This window comes from Microcebus murinus, chromosome 14 (assembly GCF_040939455.1).
Source record: "Microcebus murinus isolate Inina chromosome 14, M.murinus_Inina_mat1.0, whole genome shotgun sequence".
NCBI classification, from domain to species: domain Eukaryota; kingdom Metazoa; phylum Chordata; class Mammalia; order Primates; family Cheirogaleidae; genus Microcebus; species Microcebus murinus.
In genome coordinates this window covers 62,275,255-62,294,960 of record NC_134117.1, presented here as the reverse complement: position 1 = coordinate 62,294,960, position 19,706 = coordinate 62,275,255, and the positions used below count along the sequence as shown (strand labels likewise).

The following is a 19,706-nucleotide window of genomic DNA, read 5'->3' as shown; positions in this document are numbered from 1 at the left end:
AGGGACCCATCCTAGAGAAATACTGCACATGCATTCACAGTGACATATACAGGGAAGTCGCTGCAGCCCTGTTTGTGATCATGAAAAACTGGAAACCAGATAAGTGGCTATCAAGAAGAGAATGGGTAATTAAACTGTAATATACATCCATACCGTGGAATACCACGGGGCATTTATAAGGATTAATACATGTGTTGACTTAGATCTCTTAGACATATTTTAATAATAGTCAACACGTTCTGATAATTTACAAGTGTCAAGTATATTGTTTCATCACTTTAAACAGTGATATCTCATTGAAACCTCACAGGGACCTGAAGAGGTGAGTGCTATTACTAAATCCATCTCTCTGGGGAGGAAACTGAGGTGCAAAAGTCTGAGTAGTTGCCCAAAGTCCCACATAGAAATGAAGTTGAGATTTAAAATTCAGCAGCCTGATCCCAGGGATCATGCTTTTTAAAACTATATTCAATGATTTATTTAGCCTGTAAAAAATCAAGTTGTCCAGCTGTATGTAAAGAATTATGCAACTTATATGAAAAATAACGAAACTATGTATTTCCTTATGCATACAAGTTTCTATGTTACTGCCCAGGAAATACTTAGACAGATACATGGCAGACTGATACTTCAAGGTGGACGATGGAAATGGGGATTTAGAATGAATGAGGCCCTCACTTTGTATTGTATTTGATTTTTCTTAAAATGTAATCATGAATTAACTGTGTAATTAAATTTTTAATTTATAAAAGCTGACCACCAGATCTCCAGATGGACATAGATGATATATCTCTAAAGAAATGTGTTAGGAATGAAATTGTCAGTGTCTAAAGTTTAGATCTGGAAGAGAATGAAGACCTTCAAAAAACATTTGGTCTGGCCTTTCCACATAGGAACCTGTCCTGAGAGATGGACGTTTACCCTTTGCTTGAAACACATCCAGGAGCAAGGCGTTTACCACTGCTGATGCAGCTTATAAGGAACAGGGAAAGCAAGACAATCTGGCTTGGTGGGGAAAGCGTGCACTTTAGAGGCAGACAGCATGAGACTTAACTCCTGGTCCTCACTGGTACCAGCCATGGAAACTTGGCCTTGGTTCCTTGATCTGTACAATGGGGCTAAGATGCCTCCCTCACAGAGCTACTGGGAAGATTAAATGAGAGCATGAGTGCAGAGCACGGGGCTCAGTGCTGGACAGAGAGAAAGTGCCAGTACCCACACATGCCCCCCTTTCTCTTTCCTCTGGTTGTTAGAAGGCTACACAAGTGGAAATCTAACTTGACTCCGGTTGGTCCAATTTTCTGGGCAGTACTCAGTGTCCAGGTATTTGTGAATGGGTGATTTTCTTGACTCCTAAGGTCAAGATAAGAGCTGTCCCTGGAGCCCAGGGGACATCCAGGAAAAGAGGAAGATAAAGCCATACAAATCCAAGAGTCCCTCCTGAAGGAAAAGCCCAGTGAAATGGTCAAATCCTTCTGTGAACCTTCCTACACCCGCAAAGCGCAGGTAGATGTTGGACCCCTGAGCTGCCACCACTCTACCTCCCAAAAGTCTTAGGTTTAGCGAAGTCTCAGAAGCCTGGCTTGAAGTTCACGGGAGGGACATTCTTGGGAATGAGCGGAGGAGTGACACCTGGGCTTGGAGAGAGGCTGATCAGCCAAACCCTCGTGTTGAAAGTAGGGAGCGCTCAGGCTCTCAAGGTGAGAGGAGGCCTGGGGGCCAGGCTTAGGTGTGCACGCCTGCCCCAGAGGGTGAGCCAGAGAAAAGAATGGGCCCCAGGGCCGGGTCTAGACAACCTCCGGCCTCTTCTACCCTGACCCGAATGCTCTGTGCCTCTGTGCCCCTCCGGCCCCACGGCTTAGAGCCCGCAGCCTTGCTGCGCTTGCTCGGCTCTCTCTTCAGCTCAAGTGTCTACCAGTGTCCTCCCCCAGCGAGCAGCCCTCAGAGGGATACCTTGTGGAAATCAATGAGATCTGTGAGCGTTGCGTGGCGATTGGGGTCCACTCCCAGGAAGCTGTAAAAATCCCCAGAGGCATCCACAAGAAAGTGCTTGAACCCCTTCTGCAGGCGGTAGGAGAGGGTGTAACCCCAGATTTTCTCACTGACCCGGACCAGAAATGCTCCCTCGGTCATGTTCTCCAGGAGATCTTCTGCGTTTTCTCGGCTAATAATCCCTGGTTTAAAAAAAAAAAATAAAAACAAAGAAAGTCAGCATGTTCTGCAGCCCCCTCCACACCCTCCCCGACCGCTTCCCAGCCCTTGCCCTGTAACTGGGTCCACGAGTTGTCCCATCCTTGGGGGCCCGGTGGCAGGAAGGGAAGGGCCTCAGGGTGGCCAGTCCAAAGCGGGAGCAGCCTGGCCCGGCGCAACCAGCTGCGAACCTGGGGGCAGAGTTTCCCTAGGATCCGAACTGAGCACACTTTGCTCTCCAAAGTAAGCCACCCTGGTTTGAACTAATCAGAAAAGCAAGGAATTAGTGATGGGCTGGATTATAGTATCTGTTGATTACAAACACAAGTCACCAGGTACACCCTCTGGGAAGCCCTGAGCGTCCTGCTGCAATGACCAGAATGGCTGCTGACGGCTGCCGCACTTAGCTCCCTGGAACATACAAATGAGCACCTGAAGACAGGATTTTCCCTCGAAAAGTAAAAGGACTTCCTCCAAATACCCATGGACACCAGGCAAAACATTTCTTCACTTCTTAAAAGTGAAGCTTAACAGAATTCAGCTTCCCTTCAGCTCAAAGGACAAAACTTTCTAAGGCTTTGCAGTCCTACGCGATGTGGTTGCATCACAATATGGAAGTCGGGTCTGGCCTTGGAGTTGTTGATTTGCCAGCGGCAATGCCCTGAAATGCTTTTAGGGAGCTGCTGTCATCCGGGTGTTGTGGGAGAGGCAATCGGTTTGGTAGATCAGACTCTGGAGTCAGGAGGTGGGAAGAGAAGGGAAGTCAGACCTCCTGGATTCCTTCCCCAGCTCTACCCTTACCTGGCCATGGGATCCTCAGCCAAGCCCTCAACTTCTCCAGTGGCCTTTGACATTTCAATGGTCATAACCCATTTACTTTAAAGGCACATTATGACTTTCAAATCAGAAAAAGAATTCAAAATCTTTTTATACACTGGGAATAGCTGTGGAAATGTTCGATCCTGTCATCTGTTATTTTGGGGGAGAGGTGCATTGCAATGCATCGTCCCTTTGCACACCCGCTTGTATGCCCTTTACACACATTCACCATCGGGGTCAAGCAGACGGATGGAAGTAGCTGGGCTGCTCATCGCCATGACCCTGAAAGGCACTGCACACCTGTGACTTCTCCCTATCTGAATCCCCGATGCCACTCCCAAGTGAACCTGCAGTCAGACTCCCCTCCTGTTGCTCTCCTACCCAAAGCACAAGGGACTGTTCTTGTGCCCAAAGCAGAAGACACAGAGGCAACCATGCTGTCAAAGGCTCTACCTTGTAAAGACAGTCAACACGATCGTGGACCACCTATTTCCTCCTTGCCCAGGACATATCAAGAGGCAATCAAGCTAGCTACCCCCTCCCCAGTCAAGCTATATAGGGAGGTAAGCAGAGACAGAGGCAGGGCTGGGGGCTGGGAAGAAGAAGGACCATAAGAGGTCACCCCCATCCCCAGTGCAAGCACCTCAAGCTGAAGTGCAGCGGGGCTGGGGCCTGGAGAGGAGACTGCTACAGAGTGTGGGAGACTAACAGTCAAATTTGAAGGGGACTCGACTTTCTAATACCCAAAAACGACCAGTAACACCCAAATGGCCATGTCCTGTTTCTCCCCCACCTAAAACCGCCAGCAGAGCCCAGCCTCGGGCACAGCAGACACCGGCTCCCTGCCCCACCCACACCTGCACTCCAGGGTTATGCGCCAGCTCATACACTGTTCCGGCTGCTCCCTGCAAGCCTTCCTTGGGTGAGGCCTCATCCTCACCCCCACCCCCCTCCCAGCCGACCCCGACTCCCCTTTGAAGACTGACTCCTCCTCTCTCCCAGGAATCGCGCTGGGTGCCTGCACTCTAACCCTGTGCAGGTTTGAAAAAAGGTGACCCTCTGAGAGGTTGAATTAGAAAAAGCTGCCTCTCTGGGACCGAACAGCAAAGCCCACAGCTTGATTGGCCTGGGGGGCTTGCACGTCAATCCCTGCTCTCCCCAACGAGCCCCCTTGGCAGGGTCCCTTTATTCAACATACAACCTGCTCAACCAATCAGGAGTCACTTCTATCCCGGGAGGCTGCATTGGAAATCCCACCTTCTGGTTTTCACAACATCCTACCCAAACGCTACCATAGATGAGTTAAACAGGCTGTGAACTGCTCAAGGCTTGGGGCTGTGGCAGCCATGGGAGATGCTGCCCAGGCCTCCCTTCTGGAAACACCTGTCACCGGGAGCAGCATCGTGTCCTTCAGCATCCATGGCAGAGGCACGCTCTCCCCAGGCTGCTCCTGGCAGGGGGTACCAGAGCGCCACTCCTGCCCAAGGTGGGTCTCCTCCAGCCAGCGATCTTTGCTCTGGGCCTCCCCACCAGCCTGACCAAGATTTCCTCTGAGCTGCACTCCAGGGCAGGCTCAGATTACACAATCGTCCTTCTCCCCCCTCCAGAGGTACCAGGCCTGCACCACATTCTGAAGACCCTCCCCGCCCACCTTCTCCTGCAGCCTCCTCCCTTCTCCTTCACAGGCCCTTCCACCAATCAACCTTTACATGTCTGCTTCCCAGAAGAACTGAGCTGACACGACTCCTCATCATCTTATATCCTCCATGCCTGGGACGCTGGGATGCACGTTTGGAGCATCAAGAGCATGGACTCAAATCACAGCCTCGGGACTTCTTGTTCCATGGGTGGCTTTGGGTGGGTTACTTAAACTTCTCTGAAACCTAGTTTGGTGTCCTCATCTATTAAATGGTATGATAATAATTCCTGCATCTTAAAGTTGTTTGAGAATTAATTAAGTTAATGCATGCATGTCTTTAACACAGTGCCTAAGAACATAATATTAATAAATATCTAATGTGGTATAACTGCATTGGATACACTAAATATCCTACACATGTTAGTAGTTACACTGAAAAAGACTTTTAAACCAGAGGACACAGGATTATCTTCAATTAGAAATTTTAAAGGTTTTTTTTTCTTTAGTCATTAATAGCAAATAGAGGCCCAGAGTAAGATGCGATCGCTTATAAAAACAAGTTAATAAGAAGTTTCATCTGTTGCACATACTTGTGTAGCAACAATTAAAAAGTCTGAAGAAGACACTGGTACAAATATAAACATAGACAGAGTTTCTTAGCTTGGGCACTGTCAACATTTTGGGCGCCTTACTGCTTGCTGTGGGGGCGGCCCTGTGCTCTGTAAGATGTTTGGCAGCATCTCTGACCTCTACCCGCTAGATGCCAAAACCACTTCCAGGCTGCAACAACCAAACATGTCTCCAGGTATTGTCAAATGTCCCGGCAGCACAGTTGCCCTGTTAAGAACCACTGGCATGGACACAGACCAGAATTCTCTAAATGTGTGGGTACTTTAGAGAAAAAAAGTACTAGAACAATAACACTGTAATGTGTGATATAATTTATGCAAGAAACATGCCTGCCACGATAGTTTACATAAAAATTATCATAATTTTACAAACATAGGATCTCTGAGAGCAAGAATTTTTTTCTGTCCCCCTTCCCCCCATCTTCACATCTAAAATAGTGTCTGGAAGTTAGGACCCCAATAAATAAGGCTAAATAAATCATTAATGAATTAAAGTATAACCCCAGAACCAGCATTTATGGAATGCTGACATTATGCCAACCACTGTGCTAAGACTCATAAACACTAGATCATTCAGTTCTCATAATAATCGTTTGAGGCAGGTACTTTCATTCTCAGCATTTTGTGGAGTTGAAGACGAGGCTAAGAGAGATGGAGGTGCTCACCGAAGTGTCACAGCTAGTGCGAGGCAGAGCCGGCAGAGGCGCAGCATTCTTTTGAATGCCAGTCCCCACACTCCCATTAGACCGCCAGCAGCCTGCTTTGCCCACATACAAGCCATATCCCACCCTGGAGGAACGTGCGGGCCAGGGTGGACCGGGTGACCAGCTCTGCCCCCAGGGCTGCAGTTCTTGCAGCACAAACCACGAGGAAGCAGCCGGGAGCCTACTGCGGCCTTTCGGCTGTTCCTGGGCTGAGGATTTTCAGGCTGACCACTATTCAAGAAGCAAGGCCCAGAGGTCTGGTTTTGTGCGAGGCTGTACCCAAAGGAGCCTGATGTGGAGACTGAGGAATAGCTGCAAACACCTGCAAATAGAAATTGTGCTTGGACTCCAGGGCAGAGGTCTTTCCAGTTCAGAGAGACCCCTCCCCGAGGACTGGGAAGATTCAGTATACTATCCTATTGAAAGGCCGGGCTAAAGCCAAACGGATCTGAGTTTCCAATCCTGTCTCTGCCACTTATGGCCTGATCTTAAACAAATAAATCTCTTCCACGGTGACATGGACCGTGGATACTATACATTAGTATCACCCAAAGTTGCTGGCCATATTAAGTGAAACAATGCCAGGGGAGTGATGGACGCTGTGACTACAGCAGCTGCTGCAGCCTGGCAGTGCACAACCCCAGCCAGGCCCTAGCCTAAGCCACACAGTTCAAGGCTCAGTGGCAGAAGTGAACAGAACTAAAACCACGGAACTGAGACAGAAGCCCAGCATCCAGACGGGGGCCCATGATGGGGACTAAGGAGGGATGCATCTGAGCCTGCCTCAGCTGGGACCAGGCACCTAAGGCGGCCACCCAGCTAACTACAGTGCCCCCTGTTGGGCCTCTGCAGAACAGGGCAGGGCAGTGATCAAGGGACAGAGGCCCTTCAGGACAGCCACTCCCTTCCCCTTGGTTACATACTGAAGCGAGTAAAGGTGAGAAGGCAGAGAATACAGAAGGGAGGATGAATGCTGGCCTAGCAAACGAGTCCGGGTTTGCTTTCACGCTCCCTACGCCAGCACGTGACTATTGCAGGCAGGTGTTTGCAGCCTCTCTGGCCCTGTTGAGGTGGGGCCTGCAGCACCCATCTCCTCTGTGACTGCACCCTGCGCCCAAATCCCAGTGTGTCCTCCCTGACACCTCCTCTAATCCTCTCCCCAGATTCCATTCCACTCGGCTCTCAAGCACCACCTCCACCTTCACATTCACTGTCAAAACATTTACTGCATCAGTGCTAATCAGCTGCAGCCCCAGGAAAGGAAAGGCACTTTAACTGTACTTTCAGAAGACACTCTGCTGTAATAGACACATAAATTCACACGTTAGCAAATCCTCAAAGCAGACCCGTGACTATCCCAGCCCCTCTTCCACCTCCATTCGGTTCCCGGAAATCATTAGTTTGGAATTGAACCTGAGTAACCAAATGAGCTCTTTTTATTTCTCTGTTAGGGCTTCACCCTGAAGAGAAAGAAACGCAGGCAGGCCAGCCACCACGTTTCGCTTTTTATGGGTCTCAATTCGTCGGACGTGCATATTTCTTAACGCTTTCGCTGCAGCTACGCCTCACTGGCTGACAACTCCTCCATTACTGCTCTGCTACTTCTCATTCATTTTTGTGACTTTCCTTTCTTATTGCCATTCTTTCCAGACGATATCATTAAGGAGGCTGGAATTATTAAGCTCTTCCTTCTCAACAGTTTCTCAAAGCATCCTAAAGCCACAGAGATTGTGATGAATGAGCTCAAATGCCTTCATTTTTTATAACTCCAAATGAAATTTAACCACGGCTAACTGCTGAGACAAGGGTTTCGTCGGATGAGCTTCTTGCTTCCAGATATATTTATGCACAAGAGGCAACATCTATGCCCACGAATGTCTGCTCCAAGCTGACGTGCCAGGTTCCCATCACGAATGCCGCTGTTCATGAGACAGGCTGGCACCATCCAGCAAAATGACTTCTATGCAACGATCCTGTGTAATGCTCACCTCAACTGGATAAATAAATGTACGGTATGATTGTTTGCTTAGTGTCAGCCTTGCAGAAGCCAGGTCATTTTCCTCTGTATGGTGGACATAGATTGGTCTTGCCTTCCCAGTACCATTCACCCATCTTCTGACTAGGGAATCGTGATCTTCTTTTGGGAAGGTCGGATTCCAGGTAGAGGTCTTTCCTGCTCCCAGTCTATGCAGTTCCAATAGGGTGGAATCTGCCAAACCCATTCCGCATGGTCACCTGACCCAGGCCTAGTCAATCAGACAAGGCATCCTCTGGCCACAGCAATCGGTTCAGGAGTGGGCACGTGACCAAACCAGGCCCAGCAAGGCAGACTACTGGCCTAATATTGGGGCTGTTGAGAGAAAAGCATGCGCTCTCTTCTAGGATTTGAACCCAGGAGCATGCAGGCATGCAACCTCTGGCTGATGCATTGCTTGAGAATGAAAACAACATGGAAACCCACAGAGCTGAAAGATGGAGACAGGGCAGTTGCTAAAAAGGTTAATAAGCTCCCTGATTCAAGAAAAGCCTGAAGCTGAACCTACATGTGGGATTGCAAGCTGAAGTTTTCTCTTTTTGGTTATATCAGTTTGAACTTTTCTGTTACGTACAGGTGAATGTTAAGTTCCGTAAGGGTAGAGAAGTCATCAGTTTTGTGTATTACCTTATGCCCTGTACTTAGCACAAAACAGAAGCTTAACACTCATAATCAATAAATGAACTATTTAAACACCTTTACCCAGAGAGCCTGTTCCTAATGCCTGTCTAGGTAAGCCGACAATCCCAAACACTGACACTTCCCTGTTTTACTCTACTTATTGCATAAGGACTTTGCAGGCTGTATGGAGACTCAGACGGCATCCTTCGGGAATTCAATGGGAGGATGGCACCGGCCTCAGGAGGAACAGTCACTTGCCCCAGGTAAGAATAAGGCATAGCAGCTAAACAGCCAGCCCTACAGCCCAGAAAGGCTGGGTGTCTCCTAAGGAAACAGCCACCCCTCCATCCTCATGGAGACATCCTGGATTGGAAAGGAACTGATCCTCTGGAGCACTGTGTGCCCTGGAGCAGCTACTCAGTCTTTAGGGTCTCTATTCTCTCACCTGTGAGATGGCAACAAGGCTGCACTGCACAGATAGGAGCCTGGATTCTGAAGCCAGATCACCTGGGTTTGAGTCCCGCCTCCCCCACTTACTAACAGGGCAACCGTGGGCAAGTGGCTTCACTTCTCTGTACCTCAGCTTCCTCATCTGTGAAATGGGGCTAAAGCTAGTAGCAAGTGCATAGTGACGTTATAAGGATTAAATAAATTAACATGAGAAGCATTTAGAAGCATACCCAGCATACTGTAAACACTATGTACATAATCGCTAGTATTATAACCTATTCCAGAGAGTTTTATGAAGAGAAAATACTGGATGTTCAATGTTTACTTGACACAATGCCAGCACAAAGTACATGTTCAATAAATTACTAGTTAAAACATAACAAGCCAGTGTGATCCCACAGATGAGGCCAACCAGCACACCCCACTGACCAGAGCATGCCTGAGGACCAGCAGCAGGTCATGTGTCCTCTACCCAAATATGCTACTGATCCAAGAGGTACCTTTGTGCACCTCCAGACAGACACAGACCCACACAAGGTACAGGGCTTAGAAGCAGAGCAGCCACCACAACTATAGACAGCTGAAAAGAACAGTTAAAATCTTGGGAACACCATTACCATATATGCTTTTCTAACACAAAAATAATTTCATTCTTCCTTGTAATCCCTTTTTGAGAACATATAGCCAGTGCACACTTAAAAAAAGAAGGGAAATATTCCTTTATTTCTCAGTTGGAACAGCTTAAGTAAAAACTTAAGAGGAAACTGGGTCAACTGACCTACTTTTTTCTCCTTTAGAAAGTTTTGCATTTGGGATCTGAGTTGGTGGAAAATTTCCATTCCAAATTCTGCCCAGGAGAGGAAAGTTAGCAATCTCCCTTGACATGATGGATCATGACATGCTAACCAACCTTCCAAATGGCCTGTGTGCTATACCTAATGACTATTTAAAAATATTTCAAGATGAGTATCACACTCATAATAAAAGAAAATTTGGACTTGTACTTTTCTAGGGGGAAGGCTAAATCAGTGTCATCGTCTTTTTGTGCACAGATCTTTTTCTTTACTTCTGAGAGAGAGCAGTGATGTAGGCAACTTAGTATGCCTTAAGGGCATGAACCACCATTGCACATGCTTCTGTCCGAATGTGCAGCTCCAAAGGCCACCATGTTTGTTGATTCCATATAACAAATGGAAGCATTTATTGCATGCCAGGCATGTTCTAAATACTTTAAAAATATTAATATGTTTAATTGTCACAATATCACTATATAGTGGATATTATTATTTTTTCCATCCCTGGTTTCTTCAGCAATTCCTTACTAAACATAGATTTTAGTGTCTGGTCCACAGTGCTGAGGTCCCCAGCACCTCATCCTGGCTGCCACCTCTCAACAGAATCCAAAGCCTCCTCACAGTTTCCCACCCTCCCACTGATCCTGGAAGCCAATGACAGGGGTCTAGGCTGGCTCAGTCTCTCCATCTTGGCCCCAGAAACTCTAACTCCTGGGAGTAACTCCAAGACCAAACAGAACATTCCCAGATTTTCCCTCAACCTGGGTCAGGGACCAGTGCCAGCTCTGCTTTCCAAGGTCATGGAATGAGAAGGGGTGAGATTCAAAATAAAGAGCTCAGACTGAGCCTAAAAGAAGTTCACTGAACATACATACGGTGAGGGATTGTAAATCCAGAGAGGACCCTTTTCCATCCCAATTTCCATCACTAGATGGCAGTGTATTCAAGGAGGCAACCAGAATGGAGTAGGCAAAACTAGGAGCCAGAAACCCTGTGCCTTGTCCAGTGCTCATGACCACCCAAGAAAACTCTGGAAGGTTGGCAGAGGCAGGACCCGCAGCCCTGCAACAATGTCAGCAGCTCTTGCCCTCAGAGTTGCACTGCATCACAGAGGCGGGGACAGAGAGCTTAAAGGCCTTCCACCCCGCATGTGGGGAGGCCACCAGCCATCCAGACTGCCCAATAGCAAGCTGCAGCCTTCAAATAGCTCTTTCTTCTATTGAAGTGAAATGTGTCTCTTCAGGACCCCCATCCCTGGACCGCAGTTCTGTCCTCTTTTAACAATCCCCCTTTCTCAAGACAGAGCTCCAGAGATTGAGGGGTGGCTCTGGTCCTCCATCCATTCCACCCCCCCCCCCGGCTTCTTCTTTCCAAGATAAATATTCCACAAATAATCGTTAAAATGACTTCTGTGACTTCTATTTCGCTCAAACGCATTTGGATGTGCTGTGGTGTAATCCAAGCATCAGTGTGGACAAGGAGTCTGAAGATATGGGGCCCATTCTAGAATTCTAGAACCTAGCCGCTCTGTGGCCTTCAGCGTTCTTCTCTAAATGTATTCTGAGATCATAGTTTGGGCAGGTAGGAAGCAGCGCCCATTCCACTTTGGAGCTCTCACATTGCACAGGAAAGCCACTCTAACAGCTGTGCAGTACTTAAAGTACTGTCTACACGGATGGGAGTGCCTCATTCCTGCCCTCTTTGCGGGAGGCAGAAGAGGCAGTAACATCCCACCCAAGCCCAGGCGAGCCACATCTGAGATCCAATCCCAGTGCCTGAGCAGAGTCCCATGGGAATAATTTACCAATGCCAACTACATCACCCACCAAGTAGCCCCATTCTGTGCCAAGCCCTAAGGGCAAGCACCAAGACAGCCAGTGGGTTGTTGCCCAGACAATAAACCATGGACCAATTTTGTCTATTCTTTAGAAGTAAAGCTTGGGAAGAGAAATGGGTTCTCACTGAATCAATGTTCAGACAGAGGATATTCTTCACAATTTTAGATGCATATCCATGTCCCCAAAGAGATTTTTCCCCAAAGCCAAGCTTATTTGTACCAGCATTTCTCTAGTACATTCCTGAAATAAAACTATTTCAGGAATAGTTTTAGTCATATATATAAGTCCCTCTTATAACTCCTGGATCATAACAATGAACAAAGGAGAAACAAAGAATTATTTTACTATCTCTCTTTTCAAGACGGGAGACTTTATCTAGAACTCTGTGGTCCCAAAAGAAAGCCAGTTCCCATCCCCCTTCCCCTCTGAGCCCATCTCCCCAAACTCTGTTTCCCAGAGGAAGTAAGGTCCCTGGTTGGAGTAAGGTCCCAGACTCCAGGAGACATCAGCACTCACGTGGACGCGGCTTTCTATGATGGACAAAGTACTCTGATCTTCATCAGTATCTTATGAAGTAGATGTTACAATGCGAATGTCACAGTCAGGGAATGTAAAGGACACACCCAAGGTCACAGAACTGCTGGGTTCTAGACTGGACCCGACATCCTCAGACTCTACCCACATTGCTCTTTGAATTACACCACCACACATCCAAATGTGTTTGAGCAAAGGGAAGGAAATAGAAGTCACAGTGGTCATTTTTAACCTGCATCTAAAATCCAGCTAAATTAACTAGGACTGTTTTACCTGGCCAAAAAGAAAAAAAAAAGATTTATATTGGGATCATGATAGACTGCATTACTGGCTCAAATTCTTCTTCCCTCCCTGTCTCCACATCCTTTGATATATGGCTTTACAGTTCCTTGTAAGAAAAAGGCAGAATCTATTTTCCCACCCTTCAACTCTGTGACATAGTATGGCCAACGGCTTGAGGCAGAAGTGACAATGGGCTGGTTCTAAGGCTGGACCGCAAGAGCCTCGAGTGCTGCCAGGTGCCTGTGTTGTTGCCGTGAGAAGAGCACACCTGCGCCAGCCCGCTGGTCCCCAGAGGGGACCAGAGGTGCAGGAGAGGTCTGTGAGCGGAGCCCCGGCAGCAGAGACGCCCAGCCAAGCCCGAGAGAGCAGACCCCGGCCAACCTCCGGCAAAAGCCCCTGAACAGACGACTTGTGAGGGCTGCTTGTGTCCGTAACGACTGGTGCAGAGAAAGTCCTGTCCCCCCCATCAGGGAATCCTACACAGGGAGAGAAGTGGGACCCCACACCATTTGTTTCAGACTTTGGGATTTTAGGAATGAATAAAGCTACCAAAATAGGTCTTGGGAACCAACATAGGGCTGCTAACATTTTGCTTTTCCAAGCAAGGGCAGTATATAAAAATAACCACTGTAGCCTACTGTCACCATCAATTCATAAAAGACAGGCCACTGTAACACTACAACTAAAGGAAGGCTATAATCTTGGAGTACGACACAGTCCTTCCTAAGTAAAGATACCTGGCTGCCCTACGTATGTGAGCCTTTTTCTTTTATTCTGTCACAGATCAATGAAAACTGTCATTGAACAGCTCCGGTCTGTGTATTAGCAACTTTTCTGCATGCTTTATGGTAGGACTGTCAGAAGAACACGAAATTAGCCACATATATTTTAAGACTTAAATCTTGGTTCTGTTTGTTCTGTGACAATAGAAAAGTTATGTGTTTGGTTTTTTTTAAATCAAGGCAGAAAATAAAGCTAAAGATACATCTGAACACCACTTGTCGTGCCTTCTCCACTGGCTACCCAAAGCGGCCAGGGCACCCGGTGCAGCTGCCAAACCCTCACCTCAGCACGATGTCTGAGTCGCCCTCCGCAGGTAACTATGATGCCGGCCCTGTGCTTCCATGACTGTAATAATGTGCAAATAAAAAGCAAAGTAGTGATTCCAGTAGAAGCTCTACTAGGGGCTACAGAGATATACAGAGACATAACTACAGAAATGAAAGGCAGGAAATCCCCAGGGCCAGCTCTAGAGACACCTGGCTCAGTCACCCAGGAGTACGACTGTCTTCCCTCTGAGCCAGAGAGCCACTCCATCCTCTGCTGGATGTGTGGGGACCCGAGAGAAGGAAGAGGTCTAAAAGTGGATGGTGGTTATATTAGACTCAGTTGTCTTTCAAAACTGTCCACTGCACCATGGATGCCAGACTGGGTGTGGCCAACAGAATGTGGGCCACTACAGCTGTGTCCTTCCATGCAGAAGCTTTCCGGGCCAGTGTGTGGTCAGAAGGTCTCTCTTTTCCCTCTGCCACGAGACCATCAGAGTGTCCAGTAGAAGCAGCTCATCCAGGTGGAGCCCCAGATTAAAGTCTACAACCAGGCCGGGCGCGGTGGCTCACGCCTGTAATCCTAGCTCTTGGGAGGCTGAGGCGGGCGGATTGCTCAAGGTCAGGAGTTCAAAACCAGCCTGAGCAAGAGCGAGACCCCGTCTCTACTATAAATAGAAAGAAATTAATTGGCCAACTGATATATATATAAAAAAATTAGCCGGGCATGGTGGCGCATGCCTGTAGTCCCAGCTACTCGGGAGGCTGAGGCAGAAGGATCGCTCGAGCCCAGGAGTTTGAGGTTGCTGTGAGCTAGGCTGACGCCACGGCACTCACTCTAGCCTGGACAACAAACCGAGACTCTGTCTCAAAAAAAAAAAAAAAAAAAAAAAAAAAAAGTCTACAACCAACTCCCAACGGGCATGTACCACGAATAAGAAATTAACCCTGGTTGGTGGGAGTCATGGGGACTTGGGATGCATTTGTCACTGAGGCATGCCCATGCCCACCTGACCTGCCCTATGGGCTGCCATGATTGCAGGCGGCGGGCTCAACAGCAGTGGCAACAGAGGGAGACGGGGAGTTTGTCCCGGGGGTACTACTGCACCTGAACCCGAGCAGGTCGAGGCAGGGGCGAGGGTTGAACATAGAGACGCCTGAGACGCAGGGCCCTGGCCCCGCGGAGCACGTGACCACCGGGAAGGCTAACCTGACCCTCTTGTGTGTGGATCTGGGTTTTCCGATTGCTACCAGGCCCGGAAGGAACCCACACACCTGCGCGCAGAAGCAAGCGTTATTCTTTGGAATGGGAAAACCTGGGATCGAATCCCAACTCCAGCACTTCATCCCCACCTACAGCCGCTCCTCCCTGGGTACTTACTGTGCCAGGCAAGCGGGGAATAGGCAAAGACCTGGGCCTCACAGGCCCACACGCAGGTAGGAGAACAGACAAGAAGTAAGGTACGTCCCAGTTGGGTGAGTGCTCTAAGGAAATGAACAGGGGGAACGGAGAGAAACTGGGGCAGGCGGCTGCAGGTGAGGGGTCGGGAAAGGCCTCTCTGCGGAGGGATACTTCAGATGGAAAATGAGTCCGTGTCCTCCACGCAAAGAGCCTCGAGCAAACAGCAAAGCATGCAGGGCAACAGCTGGTGCAGAGGGGGAGGACGGCTCGTTTGAGGAACGGAAAAAAAGCTTTGGGAGCAAGACAGGCACGGGGGACCTTCGAGGAGCTTCCCAGCTCTAATGCTCTGCTTGGGTGACCCTGCTGTCTTCATTCAGCCACCTGTCGTCTCACCCGCGAGTGTCACTCAGAGCCTGCGGCGTGCGGGCTGTGGCCAGATCCAGGGAGGCGGGATCAGACAGCAAGAGGGCCCTGCCCAGCCAGGAGGTCGCGGTGCTCTGAGAGCTCACTGTCCGGACTGCAGAGAAGACGCCTCTGAGGAGCGTTTGGTGGCCAAGGCGGTTGCATGGCGAGAGCAGAGCGCAAGTGGGGCTGATCCCTCCTCAGCAGAGAGCGGGGCCCGCCCAGCATCCCCAGGGTCTCCCGGCTCCTGGGCTCCTGCTAGGGGACGGTGGGGGCAGAATGGAGCTGGCACAGGGTGTCAAGTCCCCTACCCCACCGATCACAGCTGTCCTTCAAGGGAGGCAGAGACGTGGGGACTGTCTGGCCCAGGGCCCGGAAAGCGGTCCTACCATGGAACCAGGGGGCGATGGACTTGGTGTTCCTCTCAAAGCCGGCGCGGCGGGGCAGCTGCTCCTCCTTAAACCAGCGGACGATGACATCTCGGGACACTGGACGCAGCGGGCGCTCCCAAGTGCGGCTGAGAAGAGAGGGAGAAAGGGTGGAAGAGTGGAACGGGGTGGAAAGAAGAGGGGAGTGAAAGAGAAAGGGGCAAAGAGGGAAGAAGGAAAATAGGGGAGAGGGAGGGAGCAGGTGGGAGGAGGAAGGGAGGAAGGTGGAGGGAGGAGGAGGAGGCAGGGGGTGGGGGGAGGGGGAAGGAGGGGAGGGGGAGGGGGAGGAGGGCAGGGCAGGCCATGGAGAGAACGGATAAGCCTGATGCCCACATTCATGCCTATGGAGAGGATTAAACAAGCCCAGGTACTTGAGGGCACTTCCAGATTATAATGTACCAGCTGTTATTATTGTTTCTAAAAGAAAACCATTATCACTTTCAAAAAAAATAAAAGCCACACAGGTGAGAGTGAAAAGAGGTTGGGAGGAGACACCGAGAAAAAGAAAAGGCAGATTCCCCAAGCACGGCCAGGGCATGACCATCAACATCCTGATGGAACAGGAACAAATGTATTGCTATGCGCGTGTCCCCCACACCCCTCACTCCCTGACAGAGAGAATTCTGGGTCCCCTGCCCTGTATCACCCCCTCTCCACCCTCTAAGGGGACACCTGCCTCTGCCACTAGCTCCTGTAGTTTTATGAGGCAGAAGCAGCACAGTGAACAGAGAAACCAGAGAACCCATGTGCTCTGGAAATAGCTGAGATTCCCCGCCCAGGAAATACAAAGGACGAGGACAGGGAAAAGGGGCACCACCCACGGCTGCCTGCGGACATGGAGCCTGAGGACTGCAGGCACCAAGAGCGGAGTGAGCAGGAGCGTGTGAAGCGTGTAAGAGAGTGTACCAGCTGCGTGTCAATGTTTTCTCACAAGTAAGCCAAGACTGTCGTTGCTTTTGTGTCTGACCTGTGGTTCCTGAATACACACCCAGCCTGGGCCGCGTGAGACCCCTGCTGTATTAGGGCTACACTAAAACAGTAAGAGTTTGACAGCACTTAACACACAGCAGGCGCCCAAGAACGATGTGCTGAATTAATATGTGGCGAAACCATGCTGCATTAACTCATAGCACGAAAACATCTGAACAGCAAGGCCTCGGCCCACCTTGATCGCAGCCTCCTCACCATTCCCCGCTGAGCGACAGAAACCCGGTTAATTCTTATTTTATCATTGCTATCCACCTAATAGTACTGGCATTTAGGATTCGCCACTGCTGTCCTTGTTCTTTATAAAATAAATGCCAGCTATCTCCCTGTGTAGTCTCCGTATTTGCCCTGTGCCAACACTCTGACAGCACACGTCCTTGCAAGTCCCAGAATGAATCCACTTGGCTTACTTTTGCTTGCCCTAAGATGAATACACTTACACACACGCACTGGTGCACACACACACACACACGCACACATGCGCACACATATACACACAACAGCGAACACTGTAGATTTGAGAAAAGATGCTGGAAGAAAAACAGAAAGTGAGGTTACATTCCACAGCTTAAAGCCATCATCGCTTGAGTTTGCCTCCAAACCCTGTCTTCCCTCATGCCTCTCTGGGCTTCCTTTAACGCTCCAGCCCTACAATGGCCTTGCTGCCTGTGGCATCCTCCCGGTTCCCTCTCAGGAGCCAGATCCTCCTCCTCATTAAGCAGCACAGGGCAGCCCCGCCCCACCCAGCCTCTTCCTCCACATTGCATTCCCTGAAAAAATAACTGTGTGTTATTTTTTCACAGAGGGTGGGAGGCATCCTCTAGTTTCTAATACTTACTCTCCTTAGAAGGCAATTGGACGGTATAAATAACAGCAAAAAAAAAAAAATTCACTCAATCTTGTCCCTCTGTTCCTAAGCAGTGGATTTGAATTTGTTTCTAAGCAGAGAATTCCTAAGCAGGAAATCTGATTCCCTCAGATCGCAAATGCTAGGCCAGCATGGCTGCTCCAAGTGGCCCTGGGCAGAGCTTCACTCCTGTACCTGGAACTTCTGTCCCATCAGTGGCGAGCTGCCACCCTGCAGCACCGACAGACCGGGTGCAGGCCAGAGCAAGTGCCACAAAGCTGGGAGCAGCGAGGCCAAAGGGTCTGTCCTTTGGGGCAGCCACAAGAGGGAGGCAGGTGGGTGGCTCCTCTTTGGGCCTGGGTCCGCAGCTCTGTGTGCATGGCTTCTTCCCCACCTGCCGCTCCCCTAGTGACTGCACAGCTGGCCCAGAACCAGGCTGCGCAGGGTCCCCACGTGGCTCTGTCATTGTGGTCCAAGGGATAAATTCAAGGTTTCTTTTTAGAAGCATAGAGAGGAAGAAGGCTTTTCTAATCATGCTCCCCAAATCTAAAAAACGTAAAAGGAAATTTGACCTCATAAAAATCAAGAATTTCTGCATGACAGAAAATTCCATCACTCAAGTCAAAAGATAAGTGACAAAATGAGAAAAAACATTTATCACAGACAAAGGGATCCCTCCTCCCTAATAGTTAAGGAGTTTCTAGAAATCAAAAAGGAAAAGACGAATAGCACAATAAAAAATAAACGGGTGGAAGAAAGAACAGATAGATAAGGAAATACCAGTGGTCCTTAAACATATACAAAATGCTTAGTCTCAGTCATAAATAGAAATGCAAGTTTAAACTTGCTCTGAGATATCATTTCTCATACAAAACGTAAGTTTGCCAAGATGCTGTCGGCAAGGCTGAGGGGTGAGACTGTGAATTGCTGTCACCCGTATAGACACCAAGCTGATGACTGCTATCAATATCATAAATGCACACAGCCCCGACCCCACAATCCCACTTTTGGGGATTTCTCTTGCAGATAATAGTCACATGTGTATAAAATGAACTTCTGCAAGGTTGTTCATTAAGGGCACTGTTGGTGACAACCAACGATTTGAAACAATGCCAATGGCCACTAATATAGAGTTTTTGATAAATTATAGCACATCCATGCAGAAGAATACCATGCACCTGTTAAAAAATACCCTAAATAAAATTAAATTAACAAGCTAAGAATTGATATGAAAAGACCTCTGAAAATAGTTAAATAGGGGGGAAAAGTGCAGAACCCTGTGTATAATATGCCATCTTTTGTGCATAAAAAGGGGGCATAAGATTTTTCATATTGGCAACTGCAAAAAGAAACCGGGAGGATATGGCAGAGCAATAGTTGCCCATGGGGGCAGAGGGGACTGAGCAGACGGAGGACAAGGGAAGGAGCAGGATTTTTCTGGGTCGACCCTTCTAAACTCTGTGGCTTGGGAACCACATACATGACAAGAAGGAAGGGGCAGGAGGGAGGAAGGGAAGACGTGAAGTCAGGGTCAGCCCTTCCTAGACTGCAGAGAGAGGGGGAAGAGGGTTATATGAATAACCCCAAATCCCAATTAAAGCAAAAGCCAGACAACCCTTCGTTATCTGGGGGTAAACGGACTCTCGGGCAGACGGCCTGTGGCTAAGGGAGCCGGCAGGTGGTCGCTGGAGAATGACGGGAGCAGGGGGCACCTGAGAGGAGAGGGGTCAAACTCCAGGGCTGCCTAAGGTGGGCACAGGAGAAAGGTAGAGAGGCTCCCTGTGACCTTTTGACCTTTGGTCCTGGCAATCGTGGGCAGTCACCTAAATGCCCTTGCCAAACAAACCCTTTGGGGACACAAATGTGTGTGGGGACCCTCGTGCACTCAACCACACTGAACCGCAAACCTGTTAATCCAGCTGGGGAGAAGGCAGCGCTGCCTGTGGGATTCCAGGCCACCGGGCCATATTTAACCCATTTGAGATCTTTCATTCCAAGTTCTTAACCTGGGGTCCGGGGAACTTTTAAGAGTAAACTGGCAAGCAAGCGTTTGGGGGTA

The 19,706-nt window shown here is 49.0% G+C and overlaps 1 protein-coding gene across 1 annotated transcript in view; it reads right to left on the bottom strand.

Annotated features, from left to right (window-relative positions):
* The window catches only part of SH2D4B (SH2 domain containing 4B), a 72,620-nt gene that overhangs the window by 2,250 nt on the left and 50,664 nt on the right, over positions 1–19,706 (bottom strand). The window contains exons 6-7 of the mRNA XM_020280568.2: positions 15,775–15,902; positions 1,954–2,174 (exon numbers count right to left, since the gene is read on the bottom strand). Coding sequence (XP_020136157.1) covers positions 1,954–2,174; positions 15,775–15,902 — 349 coding nt within the window. The remainder of the gene's footprint in view (positions 1–1,953; positions 2,175–15,774; positions 15,903–19,706) is intronic.